Source organism: Radiomyces spectabilis (genome assembly GCF_025331425.1).
Source record: "Radiomyces spectabilis strain NRRL 2753 chromosome Unknown BYT42scaffold_11, whole genome shotgun sequence".
NCBI lineage: Eukaryota > Fungi > Mucoromycota > Mucoromycetes > Mucorales > Radiomycetaceae > Radiomyces > Radiomyces spectabilis.
Window position 1 is genome coordinate 511,743 of NW_026251936.1, and position 16,737 is coordinate 528,479.

At 43.0% G+C, this 16,737-nt stretch overlaps 9 protein-coding genes across 9 annotated transcripts; 5 read left to right on the plus strand and 4 right to left on the minus strand.

The window, feature by feature from the left end:
* Nucleotides 1-400: 400 nt before the first annotated feature.
* BYT42DRAFT_595028 (uncharacterized protein) lies at nucleotides 401-2,254 on the plus strand (the record flags this gene model as incomplete). Its single annotated transcript, XM_051570817.1, has 5 exons — nucleotides 401-773; nucleotides 873-1,053; nucleotides 1,163-1,294; nucleotides 1,392-1,484; nucleotides 1,549-2,254. 5 exons carry the CDS (start codon nucleotides 401-403, stop codon nucleotides 2,252-2,254), a joined length of 1,485 nt encoding a protein of 494 aa, XP_051420507.1.
* Nucleotides 2,255-2,278: 24 nt separating this feature from the next.
* BYT42DRAFT_647322 (uncharacterized protein) lies at nucleotides 2,279-4,719 on the minus strand (the record flags this gene model as incomplete). Its single annotated transcript, XM_051572706.1, has 2 exons — nucleotides 2,279-3,996; nucleotides 4,694-4,719. 2 exons carry the CDS (start codon nucleotides 4,717-4,719, stop codon nucleotides 2,493-2,495), a joined length of 1,530 nt encoding a protein of 509 aa, XP_051420508.1. The 3' UTR covers nucleotides 2,279-2,492.
* Nucleotides 4,720-5,480: 761 nt separating this feature from the next.
* BYT42DRAFT_622460 (Bystin-domain-containing protein) lies at nucleotides 5,481-7,377 on the plus strand (the record flags this gene model as incomplete). Its single annotated transcript, XM_051572380.1, has 6 exons — nucleotides 5,481-5,609; nucleotides 5,679-5,773; nucleotides 5,868-6,031; nucleotides 6,305-6,482; nucleotides 6,546-6,965; nucleotides 7,023-7,377. 6 exons carry the CDS (start codon nucleotides 5,481-5,483, stop codon nucleotides 7,180-7,182), a joined length of 1,146 nt encoding a protein of 381 aa, XP_051420509.1. The 3' UTR covers nucleotides 7,183-7,377.
* A 23-nt stretch (nucleotides 7,378-7,400) lies between these two features.
* On the plus strand, nucleotides 7,401-9,566 carry BYT42DRAFT_580533 (Septin-domain-containing protein). The gene is made up of 12 exons (XM_051569506.1): nucleotides 7,401-7,505; nucleotides 7,594-7,628; nucleotides 7,652-7,797; nucleotides 7,879-7,998; nucleotides 8,062-8,143; nucleotides 8,215-8,352; nucleotides 8,424-8,541; nucleotides 8,607-8,690; nucleotides 8,755-8,851; nucleotides 8,933-9,234; nucleotides 9,318-9,439; nucleotides 9,515-9,566. The coding sequence occupies exons 2-12, from the start codon at nucleotides 7,594-7,596 to the stop codon at nucleotides 9,522-9,524; spliced, it is 1,254 nt and encodes a 417-aa protein (XP_051420510.1). The 5' UTR covers nucleotides 7,401-7,505; the 3' UTR covers nucleotides 9,525-9,566.
* On the minus strand, nucleotides 9,557-10,539 carry BYT42DRAFT_647324 (uncharacterized protein; the record flags this gene model as incomplete). The annotated part of the gene is made up of 4 exons (XM_051572707.1): nucleotides 10,139-10,539; nucleotides 9,980-10,058; nucleotides 9,650-9,895; nucleotides 9,557-9,575 (listed from the first exon to the last, which is right to left on the minus strand). The coding sequence occupies exons 1-4, from the start codon at nucleotides 10,377-10,379 to the stop codon at nucleotides 9,557-9,559; spliced, it is 585 nt and encodes a 194-aa protein (XP_051420511.1). The 5' UTR covers nucleotides 10,380-10,539.
* On the plus strand, nucleotides 10,510-12,386 carry BYT42DRAFT_71047 (peptidyl-prolyl cis-trans isomerase E-like protein). The gene is made up of 7 exons (XM_051572800.1): nucleotides 10,510-10,641; nucleotides 10,723-10,821; nucleotides 10,899-11,054; nucleotides 11,133-11,356; nucleotides 11,425-11,455; nucleotides 11,524-11,708; nucleotides 11,773-12,386. The coding sequence occupies exons 1-7, from the start codon at nucleotides 10,587-10,589 to the stop codon at nucleotides 11,983-11,985; spliced, it is 963 nt and encodes a 320-aa protein (XP_051420512.1). The 5' UTR covers nucleotides 10,510-10,586; the 3' UTR covers nucleotides 11,986-12,386.
* A 1-nt stretch (nucleotide 12,387) lies between these two features.
* On the minus strand, nucleotides 12,388-13,595 carry BYT42DRAFT_71038 (uncharacterized protein). Its single transcript, XM_051572799.1, has 3 exons — nucleotides 13,329-13,595; nucleotides 12,946-13,049; nucleotides 12,388-12,875 (listed from the first exon to the last, which is right to left on the minus strand). The coding sequence occupies exons 1-3, from the start codon at nucleotides 13,444-13,446 to the stop codon at nucleotides 12,753-12,755; spliced, it is 345 nt and encodes a 114-aa protein (XP_051420513.1). The 5' UTR covers nucleotides 13,447-13,595; the 3' UTR covers nucleotides 12,388-12,752.
* Nucleotides 13,596-13,941: 346 nt separating this feature from the next.
* Nucleotides 13,942-14,493, minus strand: BYT42DRAFT_71319 (uncharacterized protein). The gene is made up of 2 exons (XM_051572801.1): nucleotides 14,271-14,493; nucleotides 13,942-14,184 (listed from the first exon to the last, which is right to left on the minus strand). The coding sequence occupies exons 1-2, from the start codon at nucleotides 14,351-14,353 to the stop codon at nucleotides 14,031-14,033; spliced, it is 237 nt and encodes a 78-aa protein (XP_051420514.1). The 5' UTR covers nucleotides 14,354-14,493; the 3' UTR covers nucleotides 13,942-14,030.
* Nucleotides 14,494-15,401: 908 nt separating this feature from the next.
* On the plus strand, nucleotides 15,402-16,712 carry BYT42DRAFT_616599 (Bicoid-interacting protein 3-domain-containing protein; the record flags this gene model as incomplete). The annotated part of the gene is made up of 6 exons (XM_051572087.1): nucleotides 15,402-15,628; nucleotides 15,700-15,821; nucleotides 15,886-16,195; nucleotides 16,262-16,415; nucleotides 16,492-16,612; nucleotides 16,678-16,712. 6 exons carry the CDS (start codon nucleotides 15,402-15,404, stop codon nucleotides 16,710-16,712), a joined length of 969 nt encoding a protein of 322 aa, XP_051420515.1.
* Between the last annotated feature and the right edge of the window lie 25 nt (nucleotides 16,713-16,737).

Genomic DNA, 16,737 nt, shown 5'->3' on the forward strand with positions numbered 1-16,737 from the left:
TCGAAAAGGAACCATGCTGGCACTTCATGTCACCATCAAGACTATCGGGGAACGGGATCGTGGGTATGACGTTTTGCGCAAGCTTCATGTATCTTGAGAACTAACAGTCATGTGGCCCTTTTTTTGAACGATGGGATCACTGTTGCGAACCAAAAAGATGATAATGGATTAGAGGACGAGAGAAGGTGACCCTAGAGATGAGAGAGACAGTCACATTTGGGACATGTCTTGTTCTTTTGGGTATGTGCTCCGTGAACCGAACCAGAAATAGAATGAAGCGACTTTTTTTTTATATAGTTTTTTATTCCCATTTCCTTTTCTTCTTTTTTCTCTTTTTGATCAACCACCTTCTCTATTCCTTTTTTTTTCTTGTTTCTTTCATACGCGTTGAATAGACCAAATGGTGGAACGAGCCGGCGAAGGGAAAACGTATCATACAATTCAAATCCTTGCGCGAGGGGCAGTGTGGGCGTATTTTCGTCATGTGAAAGTGATATGTCGAGCACCTATTCCTACAGACGGACCGTTACTGGTGGCGGCCAATCATACCAACATGGTACTCGATCCGGCCATGCTCGTCGCCACATTTCCTCATGCTCGGCCTTGTCATTTCTGGGCATTGGCAAGATTTTTTCGAATGCCTCTCGCAGGACACATACTCACCGCGGCCGGCGTCTTACCCGTCGATACCAAAACTCACAGTAACGCCAAATTGTTTGAACACACCTTGGCCTGTCTGGAAAAACAAGGCGTCGTCGCTCTGTTTCCTGAAGGTAAAAATCATCAGCTTCTCCTTCTCTGTCTTTGCTACCATTTATACAAAAGCCCTTGCGAAATATGTATGTTTTGATGTTGTGGTTTTTGATTCAAAGGTACCTCGTATACGGCACCGAAACACTTGCCGTTTAAGGATGGTCTGTCATGGGCGACTTACGAATATCTGACTCAACAAGTGAACAATTCTAAAACGGAGGGACCGCGTCATATCGACATCATCCCCGTGGGCATCACCTATACCACCAAAAATAAATGGCGCAGTGACGTGATTGTAGAGCAAGTGGTTTCCCGATCTTTTTGCATCTTTTTTTTTTTTCAAAGCATACGCACACCCTTTTTTTGGGTGAAAAAGTGCACTTTTTTTTAACAGGATGGTTTCATATAGGTATGGTGAGCCTATTCGTGTCACCACCGACGATCTTGCGGCATTTCAAACCGATTCAAGAGCGGCTGTCAAAAAGCTTACTGCCCAAATCACAGCCGAGGTTGAGAAAGGCACAGTGAACAGCCCAGATTGGTAAAAAAAAAAAAAAAAAAAATCCCCAACAACCCAAAACACATTCCCCTATCCCCCATATTCACGTGTTACTTGTTATGTTTTGGGTCTTTTATAGGGATACAGCCCATGCTGCCGCACAGGCACGCTCCATTGTGTTTGGCGCCGATCGAGCAGTCCGATTGGAAGACTATGTCAAAGTGGCGCAAAGGTAAAAATCATTATGGACCGCAGCAGAGACAACAACCCTATTGATTTTCACATTTTTTTTTCAGCTTTACCGAGATTTTTCATCCCGATCGAACCGTGGATCCGGACAATCCTCGAACGAAAATCAAAACTCAGTTGCTCATTTTCTCCGAAACCCTGAAACGGCTTCGTTTAACGTCGCAAGATATTCGAATGTACGAAAACAGAGAAATCACACTAACGCGTGCGGTGCTGAGGTTGATTTCCACTTCCATGGCCTTGGCAGTTCAGATCCCTTTCTTCCTTCCCGGTATCCTTTTCAACTCGCCCATCTACATCCTCGGCAAACTCGCCAACAAATACGAGAAATACACTGAAACTGTATCACAAGACAAACTGTTGATCTCGGTGGGTCTCGCTTTACCAATGTACAGCACTCTTTTTTACATGATGTGGAAAGCCATGGATTTTACGCTTGTCGGGTTCACCGTACCCATCTTTTTGATCCCGTTGTTCGTCTGGTATCATATGGCTTTCATCGATAAACGGTACGATATGGCCAAACAAGTCATTGCCTCGTGGCGAACGTTCGTCGCTGTCGCCGCCGGGGCCATGGGCGTGCAAGCCGCCAATCAACGACGAGAACTTGAAGAAGCCGTATCCCTAAGACGATGGTGCCAACGCCATGTGAAACAGTTGCTCGTCGATCTCGCTCGTCAAGGCGATCCTCATGCCACTTACTTGGTCGACTATGGAAAACCCCTCTTCAACTTGACCGCATCCACCTCCTAGGCTCCCTTTTACATATATATTTATCTTTTTTCTTTTTTTTTTTTTTTTGTTCTTGGTTTTTTATTGTGAATATTATAGGGTGACTTGTGTGTGTAAACCAAAAGGGGAAAAAAAGTACTGTAAGAGATGATCCAGGAAAAAAAAAAGAACAAAACAAAAAAATAGTAATAGTGACAATAATAATAATCATTGATGATGCTTATTTTTTTTTCCAACCAAGCCATCATCACGGTGTACATTACTTTAACTTTTGATCTCTTTCAAAGACCCATTGCAATTCAATGATTTCCCGCCAAAGACTGGTGCTCTGTCCAAAGGTGCTTGCGACGGCATCGCGGGCAATTTCGATCCATGTACGTACGCCGTTTTCATAGATCCGTTCCAGCTTCTTTCCAATACCGGCCAATTCCAATTGCACCAGTGAATTCCAACTGGCTCGGGCCAGTACTACCAAGTGGTAGGCTAACTGAGGATGTAAAGGAGGGTAAATTAATCGGTAAACGACAAACAGATACAGGGCGGCCCTGGAAGCTTCAACCCAACGATCGTGCGCCATGTATTGAGCGAGCAGCTTTTCAGTGGTAACGATGGAAGAGAGCGATAACGCGGGTATAGTCGGTCCTTGGCAAAGCGCATGAAGGGCTCGTAATGCACGTTCGTCGTGTTCGACCGTGTAAGTGTGGAATTTTCGCTGATTTTTTCGGAACGGAAGGTTCAGCGTGGGATAATACAGATCAGGCGCCATGATACGACTTGTATAATGTGAAAAGTTGGGCGCATCCAGAGGTTCAACAGGCGGTGAACAACTGGCGGCATCTTTGGTCGCATACTGTTTGGCCATATCCAAGACACTCCATGTCTTGAACTGTTGTTTCAGCGCCTCCACCGTCCATGGTTCGTTCTGATTCGCTTCGTCCAACAATCGATCCAACTCACTGTATTCTCCCACACATCGACTGCACTGGCAAGCATAATCGGGTCCAAACCGTTGACGTAATGCGGCGGTACGTTGTTTCTTTGTAGCGATCAAGTCGACGTAGTTCACGGTGATGGGTGTGCCGGACTCAATATCACGCAAAGCGACGAGAATCTGAGTGTTGCCTTTGTAAATGATACCGGTATTGGGACGACAAGAGTGACCGACGAAAGCTGCCGTGAGAGGAAACAGACCGACCGCCACAGGTTCCAGTCGCTGGTCGGGATCGACAATAGGAAAACAAGAATAGCGCACCCGTTGCCATAGCGCGGACTGTTGCTCCCGAGTCAGGGTGGTGCCAGGCAAGCATTGAAATGCCGCCAGTGCATCGGGCATTGAATCGGAGGTAGGACAAGGCACCTTTTGGAGGGCTTCCATGGCGTAGGAATGCTGCTTATTCAGATGAACGTGACTGTCCAGGGTAAGGATCACTCTTTCGAAAAGCCAGCGATCCACATCGACGGATTTATAGATATCGTATTCTTGCGGTTCACACAGTTCTCGATGAAAGTGGAGCCATGCGTTTCGAAAACACTCGTTGCTGCAAAAGTAAGCGGAATGACACCGCGAGCAGCATTGCAGCGTCGTTTTATTCAGACAATAATTGCATCGGTCTCGTCGGGTGGAGGGCAGAGGAACGGATACAAAGTTTGGTTGCTTTAGTAACAGGGAACCGGCCGCCCTATCCTTGGTAGGGACAAGACCGGAGGATTGGATAGCGAGATGCTGCTGTCGAAGAAACTCGTCCATGATCTTTTTTTCACAACTGCAGGAGAGAACGGGTAATATAAAGAAGTTGGGTTCGCTACACAGGGGATATTTTTGGAACCCAAAGAGAAATGAACCAAAGGAGGAAATTCAAAGGACGGTTGAAAGCACCCTTTTTTTTTCGTTTGGGTTGTGACTGTATACAGTTTTCGGACCTTTTTGTGCCTGAAAAAACCCGTTAACCAATCACAGCATCAACAACCGACTTTTTCATTGTTTCATTTTCATCCACGCCCCAATGGCTGATGCATTTTTCCGAGCCATTAGATCTCATCCAAAAAAGGTCTCCTGCCCCACCATCCAAAAAAAGCTAGACAAAAAATAGACAAAAAAAAGTTCATAATTCAAATAAATCACTACAATTTGGATCGCCCTTGAAGCTACACTGAAATTTCACTCGCTTGACATACTATAATGGGTCGGAAGCTGGATATTTTTTGTCTTCATACGAGAAAGTGGTGTCGCCATAAAAAGGCGACCCATTCAAGAAAAAAAAATCTCGATTTTGACGCACTACTATAATCTCAGTCAAATGAGACAAGAAATTCAAATCTATTTGTTGCGCACAGCGACATTGATAAAAGCAAGGCTCAAAACAAGCACTATCACTCATACAGATGAACTGCCATTTACGTGACTTGACAACTAAACAAGTGTCTAGATGAAATGACAGTGTTCTCTTGGCAACTTTTTACTTTTTTCGTCGAGACTCATCGTTCATGCTCAAGTATTTATTTATCACGGTTACTAGACAAGTTCGAGACCTAGTGTTCAATGTACTATGGCAGCTTTATCATATGCACCAATATTCGAAACCTTCCAAGATATCATACATTAGCCTGTAAAAAATGCTCGCATATGATGGCGTAACTTTAAGCGCAATTTACAGTATCTCATGACAATGAAAGCAATGAAAATAATGAACGACGCATTGTAATGATTATTGTATCGCATTTCTTTCTGTTGTAGTATTACAGTGGCGTATTTCTTCATATCCTTTGACGATGGTTTCTTTTTCCTTCGTACAACCAGAAAATTGATTTACGTTTTTCTTTTTTATTTGGGAGCATATTATGTCGAGAATGAAACGCTATTCATTTCGGAAATGCTTATCCAAAATTTAATTGCGCCTGTTAGAGATCGGATGTTTACAGATGATGCCATCGGTAGTTTTTTTTATTATTTATTACTCCTTTGGCAAGAAAAAGTCAAAATCATGAGGTCTCATTGTTATGGTGATTATTGAAAAGCAACAGCTCCGCGTGCTACGGTAACTGATTTGAAAACAGACAAGAGTGTGGTTTTCAATCGAAAAATAATTATGTAGGATAAAAGGCCACTCGTTCTTCAAGGAGACGCCAGAAATGGTGACAAAAATGGGCCCTGCAGGAAATTTTTAATAATGTTTTTTAAAAATGTAGTTTTCATGTGCCATTTCTTTTTTCCTTCATTTTCATCTCGTTGGAGAAATAAAGATATAACATGGGCAAGGAGGCGCTCAAGATGAAAACTAGTCGCACCATGTCAAAAATTCACGCCTGGCCCTTGGGCGGCGACAAGTCCATCCATATCTTTGGGCGTCAAAATACTGATGACAGTGACGATGAGAAGGTCAGTTTTTGACCCATCAACACTTTTTGTATCTGCAGAAACTCATCATTTCCTCCATGCTTGTTAAAGATGTACACAGATCCTAGAATCGCACAAACCATCATGGACATTGCAGCCGAACAAAAAGAACACCAAAACCGTCATCGGGATGATGAAGAAGAAAGGTAAGACGAAACAGTCTTAGAAACCCCCCAAAAAAGGTCCGCTTTGTTCCTTTTTTGTTGGTGAAACCAAAAATCAAAGTATTTCCATTCGTAGCATCCAGAAACTCAAGATTGGTCTGGCGGGGAACGACGATCATATGGTAGAGGACTATGATTTGGATATCGATGAAGACCCATGGATCATCCGACAGTTCATACCTGAGAATCCTACACCACTGCCAACACTAGCCGATGAATTGGCGGTTTACGGCACACAAGGTATACACGCGTTTCTTGTCCTGATCCATCGTACCGATGGTCATCAAATGGATTCATCATCGTCATTAACGTGCATTGATGGGAATGGCCCTGTTACAGATCCGCAGGCGATTTTATCTCCCGCCACCAATCCAAAAGTAGCGATGGTGTATACAAAGTAAGGAGGGGTTGGGTCGCCAAACTAATTTTGGCAGTGGTGACGGGGTTTGGGAAATTAAAAAGAAAAAAAAAAGAAGATTGGACCTAACTCGGCTAATCCGCCGATTAGATTAGGGCAGATTCTCAGTCATTATCAGAGTGGCAAACTTCCAAAAGCGTTCAAAATCATTCCTTCGTTGACAAATTGGGAGGAAATACTGCAATTAACGAATCCCAAAGGATGGTCACCCTCGGCCACCTATGAGATAACGCGTTTATTCATGTCTCACTTTCGAGCTGTGCAGTCGCAAAGGTACAGCCAGTCATATGTTTATTCACGCGTCTAAACCTTTCATGAATTAAACACGTTGTGTAGGTTTTTCGGTCTTGTGTTGCTGGATCGGTTTCGAGAGAATGTTGCGTACGATGATCAGTTGCACCCGCACATGTATTCGGCATTGAAGAAAGCGCTTCTTCGACCCATCATCTTTTTCAAAGGGTTCCTGTTCCCGCTGTGTGAATCGGGCAACTGTATGCTTCACGAAGCGGCCATTCTCGCCAATTTACTGTCGCAAATCCAGATCCCCGCCATTCATTCCTCAGCAGCCATTCTGCGTTTAGCTGACATGATCTACTCACCACCCAACAGTCTTTTCATTCGCGTCTTGCTAGAGAAACAATATTCGCTTCCTCATCGCGTAGTAGACGCACTTGTCCTTCACTATTTGAGACTGGCCGACCATCCCTATACTATGCCGCGACTGTGGTATCAATCGCTCCTAGTGTTTGTCAAAGGGTAAGAAGCTATGGTGACAAGGGCAAGTGTTCAGCTCCCTGATTTTTTTTTTGACAGATATCACGGAGATATGATTCCGGAACAAAAGGATGGATTATTAAGTGTCTGTGACAAGAAACCGCATGCCATGTTTACCCCTCGCATTCGACAACAGCTGTTTTCTACTTATACCCCTGAAGCAGGACCCTGCAGTCCCTTGCCTCACCAGCAACCCTAAATTATAAATTCAAAAAAAGACACTGTCATACAAACACCCGGGCCCTTGCTTCAGATAAATACATGCTTCATTTTCCATTCCATTTTTCTTCATCAAGTACCAGCCAAGCTTCATAAGAGCTGGATTTAAAATGATGGTTTCCACCTGTTTAATGTCACACAACCGTTTTGAATAAAAATAAGAACGGGAAAAAAGAGAGCTGATTAGAGCACAAGTGGGGTTTGAATCATTGTTCGTTCTTCGCTTCTTACTCTGTTCTTGTGCCAGTTGGGTCGTCATCGTCACCGAATATGCCATTGGTAAGCGTTATGCAAATGCAGGTCGTTCGAACCGAGTTCCCCGTCACTAAACGCTAGGTTTGGTCATCATGGCAGGAATTCGCTTTGCAAACAAGGTACATTGCCGAGAAGCATGTCGTCCATCAGAATTCAACAAGAGGAGACTGAGTCACTGATCTACTTGCTATTAGAGGTCTCTTTCCTGATCTCGGTCCATGGAAGAATACACCGGTCAAACAAGCCGCATTAACGCATCCATTGGGCATGGATGCTTTACCGCGTCAAAACTATGAGAAGGCCAAACGAGAACCGTTTCGTTTAAATGTGATTGTCGTAGGTAAAAAAAAAAAAAAAAGGAACCCCGTCAGCATTCGACAGCAGCAAGATCGGATGATTCATGCGAAATTGGTTTGTTTAGGCGAAACCGGTCTCGGCAAATCGACATTTTTGAATACGTTGTTCAATACGGATCTGAAAGAGCCGTCAATCAAGCAACCTGAACACACTGAAACCGTTGAAATTACACCTGTCACTTATGGTAAACTTCGAACTCGACCAATTGTCCGAAGCAAACCCATTCACGATGCGTCTTTTACTGTAGAGCTGGAAGAAGATGGAGTGACCATGCTGTTGAGTGTCATTGACACTCCTGGATTTGGGGATCGTCTCGATAGAACGAAAGAGTAGGTATGTGAACGAGCGTCCATCGGTCTCGGTGTAACTGACGTTTTCTTTGGTGTCCTTTATCATGCAGCCTTGAACCGATTCTCGAATACATTCAAGAACAGAATCGCGCCTTTCACCAGGCAGAACGCAGCGCTCAATTCCGACGCAAACATCTAGATACCCGTGTTCACGCATGCCTCTATTTTATTGCTCCTACAGGTCACAGGTAGCTACAAGGAACTACGTAAGCCGCAGATTTTCCCAATAACCTAATTCCTTTTTGTTAAAAAATATAAGCATGAAAGAGATGGATATCGTGGCGTTACGCGCTATCGCGTCCAAAGTCAATGTCATTCCCGTGATTGCCAAAGCCGATGGTTTGACCAAAGATGAAACGATATCCTTCAAGAAAACGGTAAGCACCCCATAAGACCGATAAGCCATTTCCTTCCATCTCACTCTGTCTGCTGATTTTGAAAGATTTTGGAAGACCTTGAAAAGTATGGAATTCCCATTTATCCCACATCCTATCCCAATGATCGTGATCCCTTGGAGGAGTTGGAGGTAGGTTTGCTCAGATAATGTGGGCGCAATTGGTATTAACTCGTCTATTCTAAATTTATTGTAGAAACATATTCCTTTTGCCGTTATTGGCAGTAACGATTTTGTGGAAGTGGATGGCAAAAAAGTGCGTGGACGTGAATATCGATGGGGGTCCGTTCAAGGTAAGAAAAACGGCCTACCCTTAGATGATGTGTTCTTTTACAACGTTATTCATCGGATTCGTGGGTATGGGTTGATTTTAGTGGAAAATCCCGATCATTGCGATTTTGTTTATTTGCGTGAAATGTTAATGATCCATTGCCTTCATGAGCTCAGCGATATTACGCATGATCATCATTACCACGCTTACCGTGCGCATCAGCTCACGGGAGGCGAAGAACGACCTCAATCGCTTCTGAAATGCGATGAAGAATACGATGCACGTATCGATACCATGAAGAGCACACTGGTCAATGAAATGTCACAGAGAGAGGAAGAAATACGACAACAATTTGTGCAAAAAGTGCGTGAAACTGAGCAAATTCTGAAGAACCGTGAGGAAGAGGTAAGAGCATCATCAAAATACGTTGATCGTTTTTTGCAGCACTAACAGATAGTCTACCTTGTGTCGTCCTGATATTGAAACAGCTTCAAAGAAAACGCGATGAGCTAAAGAGAGAGCTGGAACAACAGAAACAGCAACTTGACAGAGAAGAACACGAACTGAATGAATGGCGTGACACAATAGAAGCCCACCACGGCACCATTCGGTTTGTATCTCCTTTTTTCATCGATAGAGCGATAGATCCCAAATAACTGATGATTCAACACTATTTTTATTGTAGACGAAAGTAAGAAAAACGAGTGCGACGTACGAAGAATGTAAACTATACACTATCCAAAGGCCTAAAAGAGAGTATTTAAAGTAAATAAAAATTAGATCCATCCAAATAAATGTGCTTTTTTTCTTTATCTTTTACCTGTTGAAACCACCTCGTCTATTCATGTATTGTCTGTATTTCACGGGCTTGGACACCTTGGCCGCTGACACATCGGCACCAGGGACCTTTTTGTTCTTGGTGGTATCAAACCCACCAAAACCCATCAATTTCATCATCTTGGTCTCTTCATCATCTTCTTCATTAATCTCCACAGCTTTCGACTCACCGCGGCCTTCCGAAGGAGACCGACCTTCCTCTTCATCACGCGAATGTCGACGACGGTCTCTGCTCGATCAGAAGAAAAAAGGAAAATAAAAGAGTTAATTATAATTGACTGATATTCACGTGTACAGCCAAATTGATACCTACCTTCTTGCAGAGCGAGAACGTCTTGAAGGGGATCGACTGGGCGATCGGCTTCGGGAGCGATATCGTGGTCTTCCTCGATCTTGCACACAGAAACAGTGAGTCATGAAGTGCCAAGGAGTGGGTGGGTCGGCCTTAAAAATGTCGAGCATAAGTGCTTACCTCTGTATGCTGGGCTTCTATCTCGTCGTCGTTCTCGACTGTATCGGCGTGGTGGAGAGCGACTGTGGCGTCGTCTGCTGGGTGGTTGACGACTACGACCTCGGTAAGGAGACGGTGACCTTGAGACGGGTCGAGAAGGCGACGGCGATCGTGATGAACGTCGAGGTCGGTCTAGATCATGATAACGACTCTCACGGTTACGACTGCGATGGCGATAGGACGGCGATGGGGATCGAGGCATGCTTGAATGAAAGGGAATAAAATAAAAAGTAGGGTGGCAGGAAATGGGAAAATGGGAACGTCGGCATATTGCTCAGCGACGAAGTATCCGCCCCGCGCTCGGGTGGCTTAGACAATGCTCATGAAGCAACCAAAGTGAGCCTTTCCCTCCTCCGCCTTTGAACCCTCAGCAAGCATCCCGTCAACCTCTTTTTTTTTTTGTTACAATATGCCATCGACCGAACTTGCCATTAACCCCAACAGCAAAACCACCATTTTTGTCGGTATGTCACACTGCGCACGGACGAGTGGCCTCTGAAAACAAAAAGCTCTTCTTACTTATCTCTGCCTCTTGCCTCCATTAGGTGGTCTCGATATGGAAGTGACGGAAGCGATATTACATGCTGCTTTTATTCCGTTTGGCGATATTGTTTCTGTACAGTTGGCACCGGATACAGCTACACGTAGGAAATCGTTTTTCGATGCACAAGCAGACAAGCAAAGAAACCCCTACTGACATTATAGATGTGCGCGCTTGTAGGAAATCCTCACAAGGGGTTTGGTTTTGTGGAATTCGAATTGGAACAAGATGCTCAAGCAGCGATCGATAATATGCATCTGTCTGAACTGATGGGCAAAGTTATCAAAGTGAATGCAGCGAAACCTAGTCGTATTCAACCCGGCTCCAACCGACCGAGTATGTACTGGCCGATAAAAATCCACATTTTAACGAGAATCCTGTTTATACTGACGCCATGGATTGAAATTACTTTAGTATGGAGTGATGATGAATGGTTAAAGAAATATGCGGTATCGGAGGATAACAAAGAAGAAGAGGGCACAACCGCAGCAGCAGCAGCAGCATCAACATCAGATAAAGAAGACGCAGACACAACGAGTGATGCTACAGGATACACTGGACAATCCCAAGGTGGACGACCAAAAGTGTTTATGGATATTCAGATTGGTGGTACACTAGCAGGTCGCATCTTAATGGAGGTAAGAGAAAGAAAATACACCCTACGGGAGTGGATCATGGACTCACTCACAATGGGCCGTATTGTTAGTTGCGTGCCGACGTTGTACCAAAGACAGCAGGTAAAAAAGAAAAAGGAAAAAGCAAATTGAATGGAAACGATTAGGCTAACACAAAGGAAAAATGACAGAAAACTTTCGAGCGTTATGTACTGGCGAAGCTGGATTTGGTTACAAGGGATCGTCTTTCCACCGTATTATTCCTCAATTCATGTGTCAAGGTGGTGATTTTACAAAGGGCAACGGCACCGGTGGTAAATCCGTTTATGGTGAAAAATTCAAGGATGAAAACTTTGACCTGAAACACACTGCACCGGTAAGACTGACTGATAAGCAGACATACATGACCGACTCATGCATGGATCCCCATTCTTTGTTAGGGCACTTTATCTATGGCGAATGCTGGACCTAATACCAATGGCAGTCAATTTTTTATTTGCACAGAAAAGACGTCGTGGCTAGATGGGAAACACGTTGTATTTGGACGTGTTATTTCCGGTATGGATGTGGTGCGTCAAATGGAAAGTGTCGGTACTGCCAATGGCAAACCTACCAAGAAAGTGACCATTGTCGATTGTGGCCAAGTCGTTTAAGTAAAAACAACATAATCCATCCTTTTATTTTTATACAGTGCGAACAAAAATTACAACTATCGTTGAGTAAGCGTCCAACTACAGAAGACAACGCGTCGTTGATTTTTGTTTTTGTTTTTAAGGAGGCACAGTCTAAAGGGGTCGTCAGAGTCAAAAAAGTCTCGAGTCAAAAAAAAGGTTATAAATAAGCTGAAACAATTTTTGTGAAAATAAAAAGAACACGCAATTTAAACCAATGAATCAGCGCCGTGCGTCAAATCAAATACAAATTATGGGATGATGTGGCAATGAGGATGGCTTTTGATTCGATGAAGGAATTTTGCCATTGGGGTTGACAAAGTTTTTTTTTTCCTTTTACTTATTTTGAAAAAAATTAAAAAAAATGTAGTCAAGATAGCCTATCAACAAGGAATAAAAAAAGAGAATACATACACAAACAAGAAAGCATGCGTAGCTGCAACGATGGAAACAATTCTTTTTGTGTTTTTGTACACGTATCAGAACCTTATTTTTTGTTTTATTCACTGAGGATGAACCCAACAAAATGATAAAAAAAAGGAGTCAAGAGAACATGAAATATATGAAAAATGAAAGAGAAAGGAGTAATGGCATGCAAGAAGAGCAACAAGTTTTACGTTCATGAAAGGAGCAGCGAAGAACAAATGATAAAATTGGCACACACAAACACATGGATTACATTACAAGCAAAAAGAAAAAAGTAAAAAAGACGCTTGATAAAAGAAAGGGGGGAGGAGCCCAGTCGTTGCTTAGTAGCCACCACCATAGCCGCCGTTGTCACCACCATAGCCACCACCATAGCCACCACGACCTCGGTTACCACCGAAATCACGACGAGGAGGACGATCACCACGATCAGTAGCACGATCAACCTATATACACATAACCCCAAGATGTGAGAAAGAAGATGACATAAAAAGCACGATTCAAAATGTTGCTTACCTTGATACGGCGACCATCCAATTCTTGGCCGTCCATGTTTTCAACGGCAGCAGTAGCTTCTTCCTCGGTGTTGTAGCTTACGAAACCGAAACCGCGCGAGCGACCTTTGTGATTCGACAAAAGTCAGACCCAACAACAACAAAAAAACCAAAGCAGCAACAACCAAACAGCACAAGCCAAAGGGCAGAAAGCAATCAAAAAGGGCGGACCTCATCCCCAATCTTTTTGTCTTTTTTCCTTTGCGCACCAGCAAGAGATGTTTAAAGAAACAAAAATATAGCGCTAGCTTCACTTTTTTTTTCTTTCACACACACTCTTTCCTTCTTTCTTTCTCTGGCAAGATACTAGGTCGCAGTAAAAAAAAAAAAAAAAAAAAAACTTACCAGTATCACGGTCAAGAATGACATTAGCAGATTGGACCTCACCGAACTGAGCGAAAGCATCATAAAGGCTTTGATCATTGGTACCCCAAGAGAGACCACCGACGAAAAGTTTGACCATGTTGTAAAATGAAAAAGAGAAAAAGTAATCGACCCAAAAAAGAGCTTTGACACTCAAGAAAAAGGAGAAACCCCTTCTTTTATAGGCATGTCCAAAGGGACCTTTTTTTTTTCTTGGAAAATTTTTTCTTCTTTTTGAGGGTCACAGTTTTTCCCAAGGCGCAATCGATGGCAAGCCAAAAAGGATGGGTTCTAACTGGTTAGAATCATAGGAGACCCAAGTTGGACTCCATTTAGAAACAGTGTGACATTGTTATTCATCCTATTTTCAATGCACGCTCTGTTTTTTTTTGTTATCTTCATCCAAAACCCAAAAAAAATCCCACCCATTTCAAGAAATAAAAGCAAAACGCTGGAATCATGCACAGTCGACATGACTCCGATCCATTTTTTTCTTGAAAGCTGCATGGATGGGCCGCAAGTCAATCATTTTTACCGACTTGTTGTTGTGTGGGTATTGCGTGAATGAAATCTTTTTTTTACCTTGTCTTCTTTCTGATGAAAAGTGAGACAACTGCTTTTTTTTTCCTACTGGACCCGTTGATTGGTGATGGTTGTCTCTTTTTTTTTGCGCCAAGGGAAAACCTATTTTTCTCTCATGAAATGATGATGCAGCTGCTTATCATCCAAATAGAGTACACTAAACCTATTTTGGTAATGTCCCTGGAAAATTCGCATGATTGACTGCTTAAACTCTTGCCATAGATGGCAAGTCACAACAACCCTGCCATGATCAACACTGGTTTTTTTTTAATATTTGAAGTGTCAAAAAAAAACAAGTCAACCCCATTATTCACGACTTCCCCCACTCCATCATTGACTTGCCTGAAGGATATTGTACCATCCAGACCGTGCATGCCGATTGACTTTTTTTTTTCTTTTACCGCATTCAAATAGTGCAAGTGCATTAGAACCTCCGTGTAAGCTGCTCAAGTGCAGTTATTCGGTGTACCAAACTCATTTTAGCTAGCATGGAAAACTGGTTAATATCTTTCATTCAACTATAAAGTGAAAATTTGCAAAAGAATGATGAACCAGTAAGAAAAAAAAATACCGCCCTCTTGGAGCATATGTAAAAAAAAAGGACCGAAACGGAGTCGGCTGGGTGGCCAATGACATCAGATTGATTTCATTTTTTGACTAGATTTTTCTTTGGCCCATTTAAAAGGCTGCCTACTTTTTTTAACAATCACCTTGGTTTACTTCCATTATGTATCGATTCAGAATCGTCACATCCCGTATTTCGCGTCAACTTCACACCACAGCCCGCAGACAGAACAACAAGGGTAAATTGTCTATTCTTCCTTAACAAAGGTTCACTTGTTACAAAATGGTATATTGACTTGATTGTTTTAACGTTGTAGGTAACAATGAAGTGCCCGACGTTGCCAAACATCATGTCGGCAAAATCAAAAATGAAGAAGCCAGCAAGGCACAACGTCCTGATCCCCTCTCCAACACCTCCAAGGATAAGTTCAAGGAGATGGAGAACAAGACCAACAGCCAACAAAAGAAGTAATCTCCACACACACACACACACACACACGGCTGTATCATATTAGCTTTTTGGACATAGAAAACAACAACAAACAATCTCACCTGCAATTGTATATTTTTTCGCGGTGAATTATTTGGTTTACCAGTAAATAATATTACATACACATACACACATTTTTATACATGTAATGAGACGCTACGTACATCTTTGTAATGGCTATTGAATGCCAATCATAAGCATGCAGGCGCTTACAATTCAACACGGCGCCAGCTTGTTTGCAAATAAGTACCATGAGATCCTCATCAGTGACCAAAATGATAAAAGCGCCCTCGATCATTGAATAAGACAAGGAAGGAAAAGAGAGGCGGAGGTGGATGCGGTGACTGCATGATTTTGTTACATTTCCAAATTTGAACAGGGCCTTTTTCTGGCTCTATTGAACCTTCACTGTATTTACCATGAGCAGTGCAAAACGGCGTCATTCTAATCAAGAAGACGATGCGGCGTTGCCCCAGGTAAAGAGGCCAGCTTCCTCACGAACACGACTGGATGTGAAGGAAATCGGCGAATCGTCCAATGACAGCAAACTCCTGGGACCACGTACCGGTGTTCTGTTGCCTATGCAAGCCAAAAATAAAAAGAAGACCACCAGTTACATTTACGGCAATTATCCCAATTACTACAGGTAAATTCCAACTTTCACTCGTTATGGCTTGCCTTTCCCAGACTAATGTCTCTGTGATCAACGACTTGCAGCGATCGACGCAACAAATCCAAGAATTACGATTCACGATTGGACGTGTTGCCGAGCCACTTGTTCAAGGATAAGCATGTACTGGATATCGGTTGCAATTCGGGCAACATTACCATCACTATTGGTAAGCGTCAAGAGGAAAATCAGGGCCTTTTTATCCTTTAGCTGAAATCATCGTCAATGACTAGCCAAACGGTACCATCCTGTTCATATTCACGGTGTGGATATCGACGACACGCTGATAAAGAAAGCCAATTCGCTACTCGGTGTAGCGTACTCTCTCAGTGATCCTTCGGGCACGGAGGATGACACCTCCCCGTTAGATATTGGGATGCGATTCCACTACTTTCCAACCTCCATGACACACATGTTTGGCTTTATTGCTCTTTCCAGGCCAGCCACGGCTCTTCCGGAAGGATTTCCTTACAACGTGACATTTGAGGCGATGGATTGGATGGAAAGCACAGTCGAAGAAGAACAATACGATACCGTGCTTGCGTAAGGAAATCAATAGAAGGGGTGACATGAAGAGGAACGGTTCTAAAAACAAAAAGATAACTATAGACTCAGTATCAGCAAATGGATTCACATTCACCGGGGTGATGAAGGCATCAAAGACTTTTTCAAAAGGGCTTTCAAAGTATTGAAACCAGGAGGTGTATTTGTGCTTGAACCGCAACGCTATGAATCGTATGCCAGAAGAGCCAAGTTATCAGAGGTATATTGACGTCGTTATCACAAGGAAAAAAAAAATATCATGAGTACAGGGCATTAAATCGGGAACTCTTTTTTAGGATACTCAAAATGTATATGAAGAAATCACTTTACATCCTGAAGATTACCAAATGTACTTGTTGAACGAGATCGGGTTCAAACAGGTAGAAGAACTAGGCACTTCTGAAAATGAGAACAAGGGTAAGCATATTTTTTTTTTTGAATAACAACAAAAACAAAAAATAGCTTAACTAGTGCTTGTATAGGCTTTGAACGACCACTCTATCTTTATACAAAATAACCCAAAAACGGACGATCCATTTGCT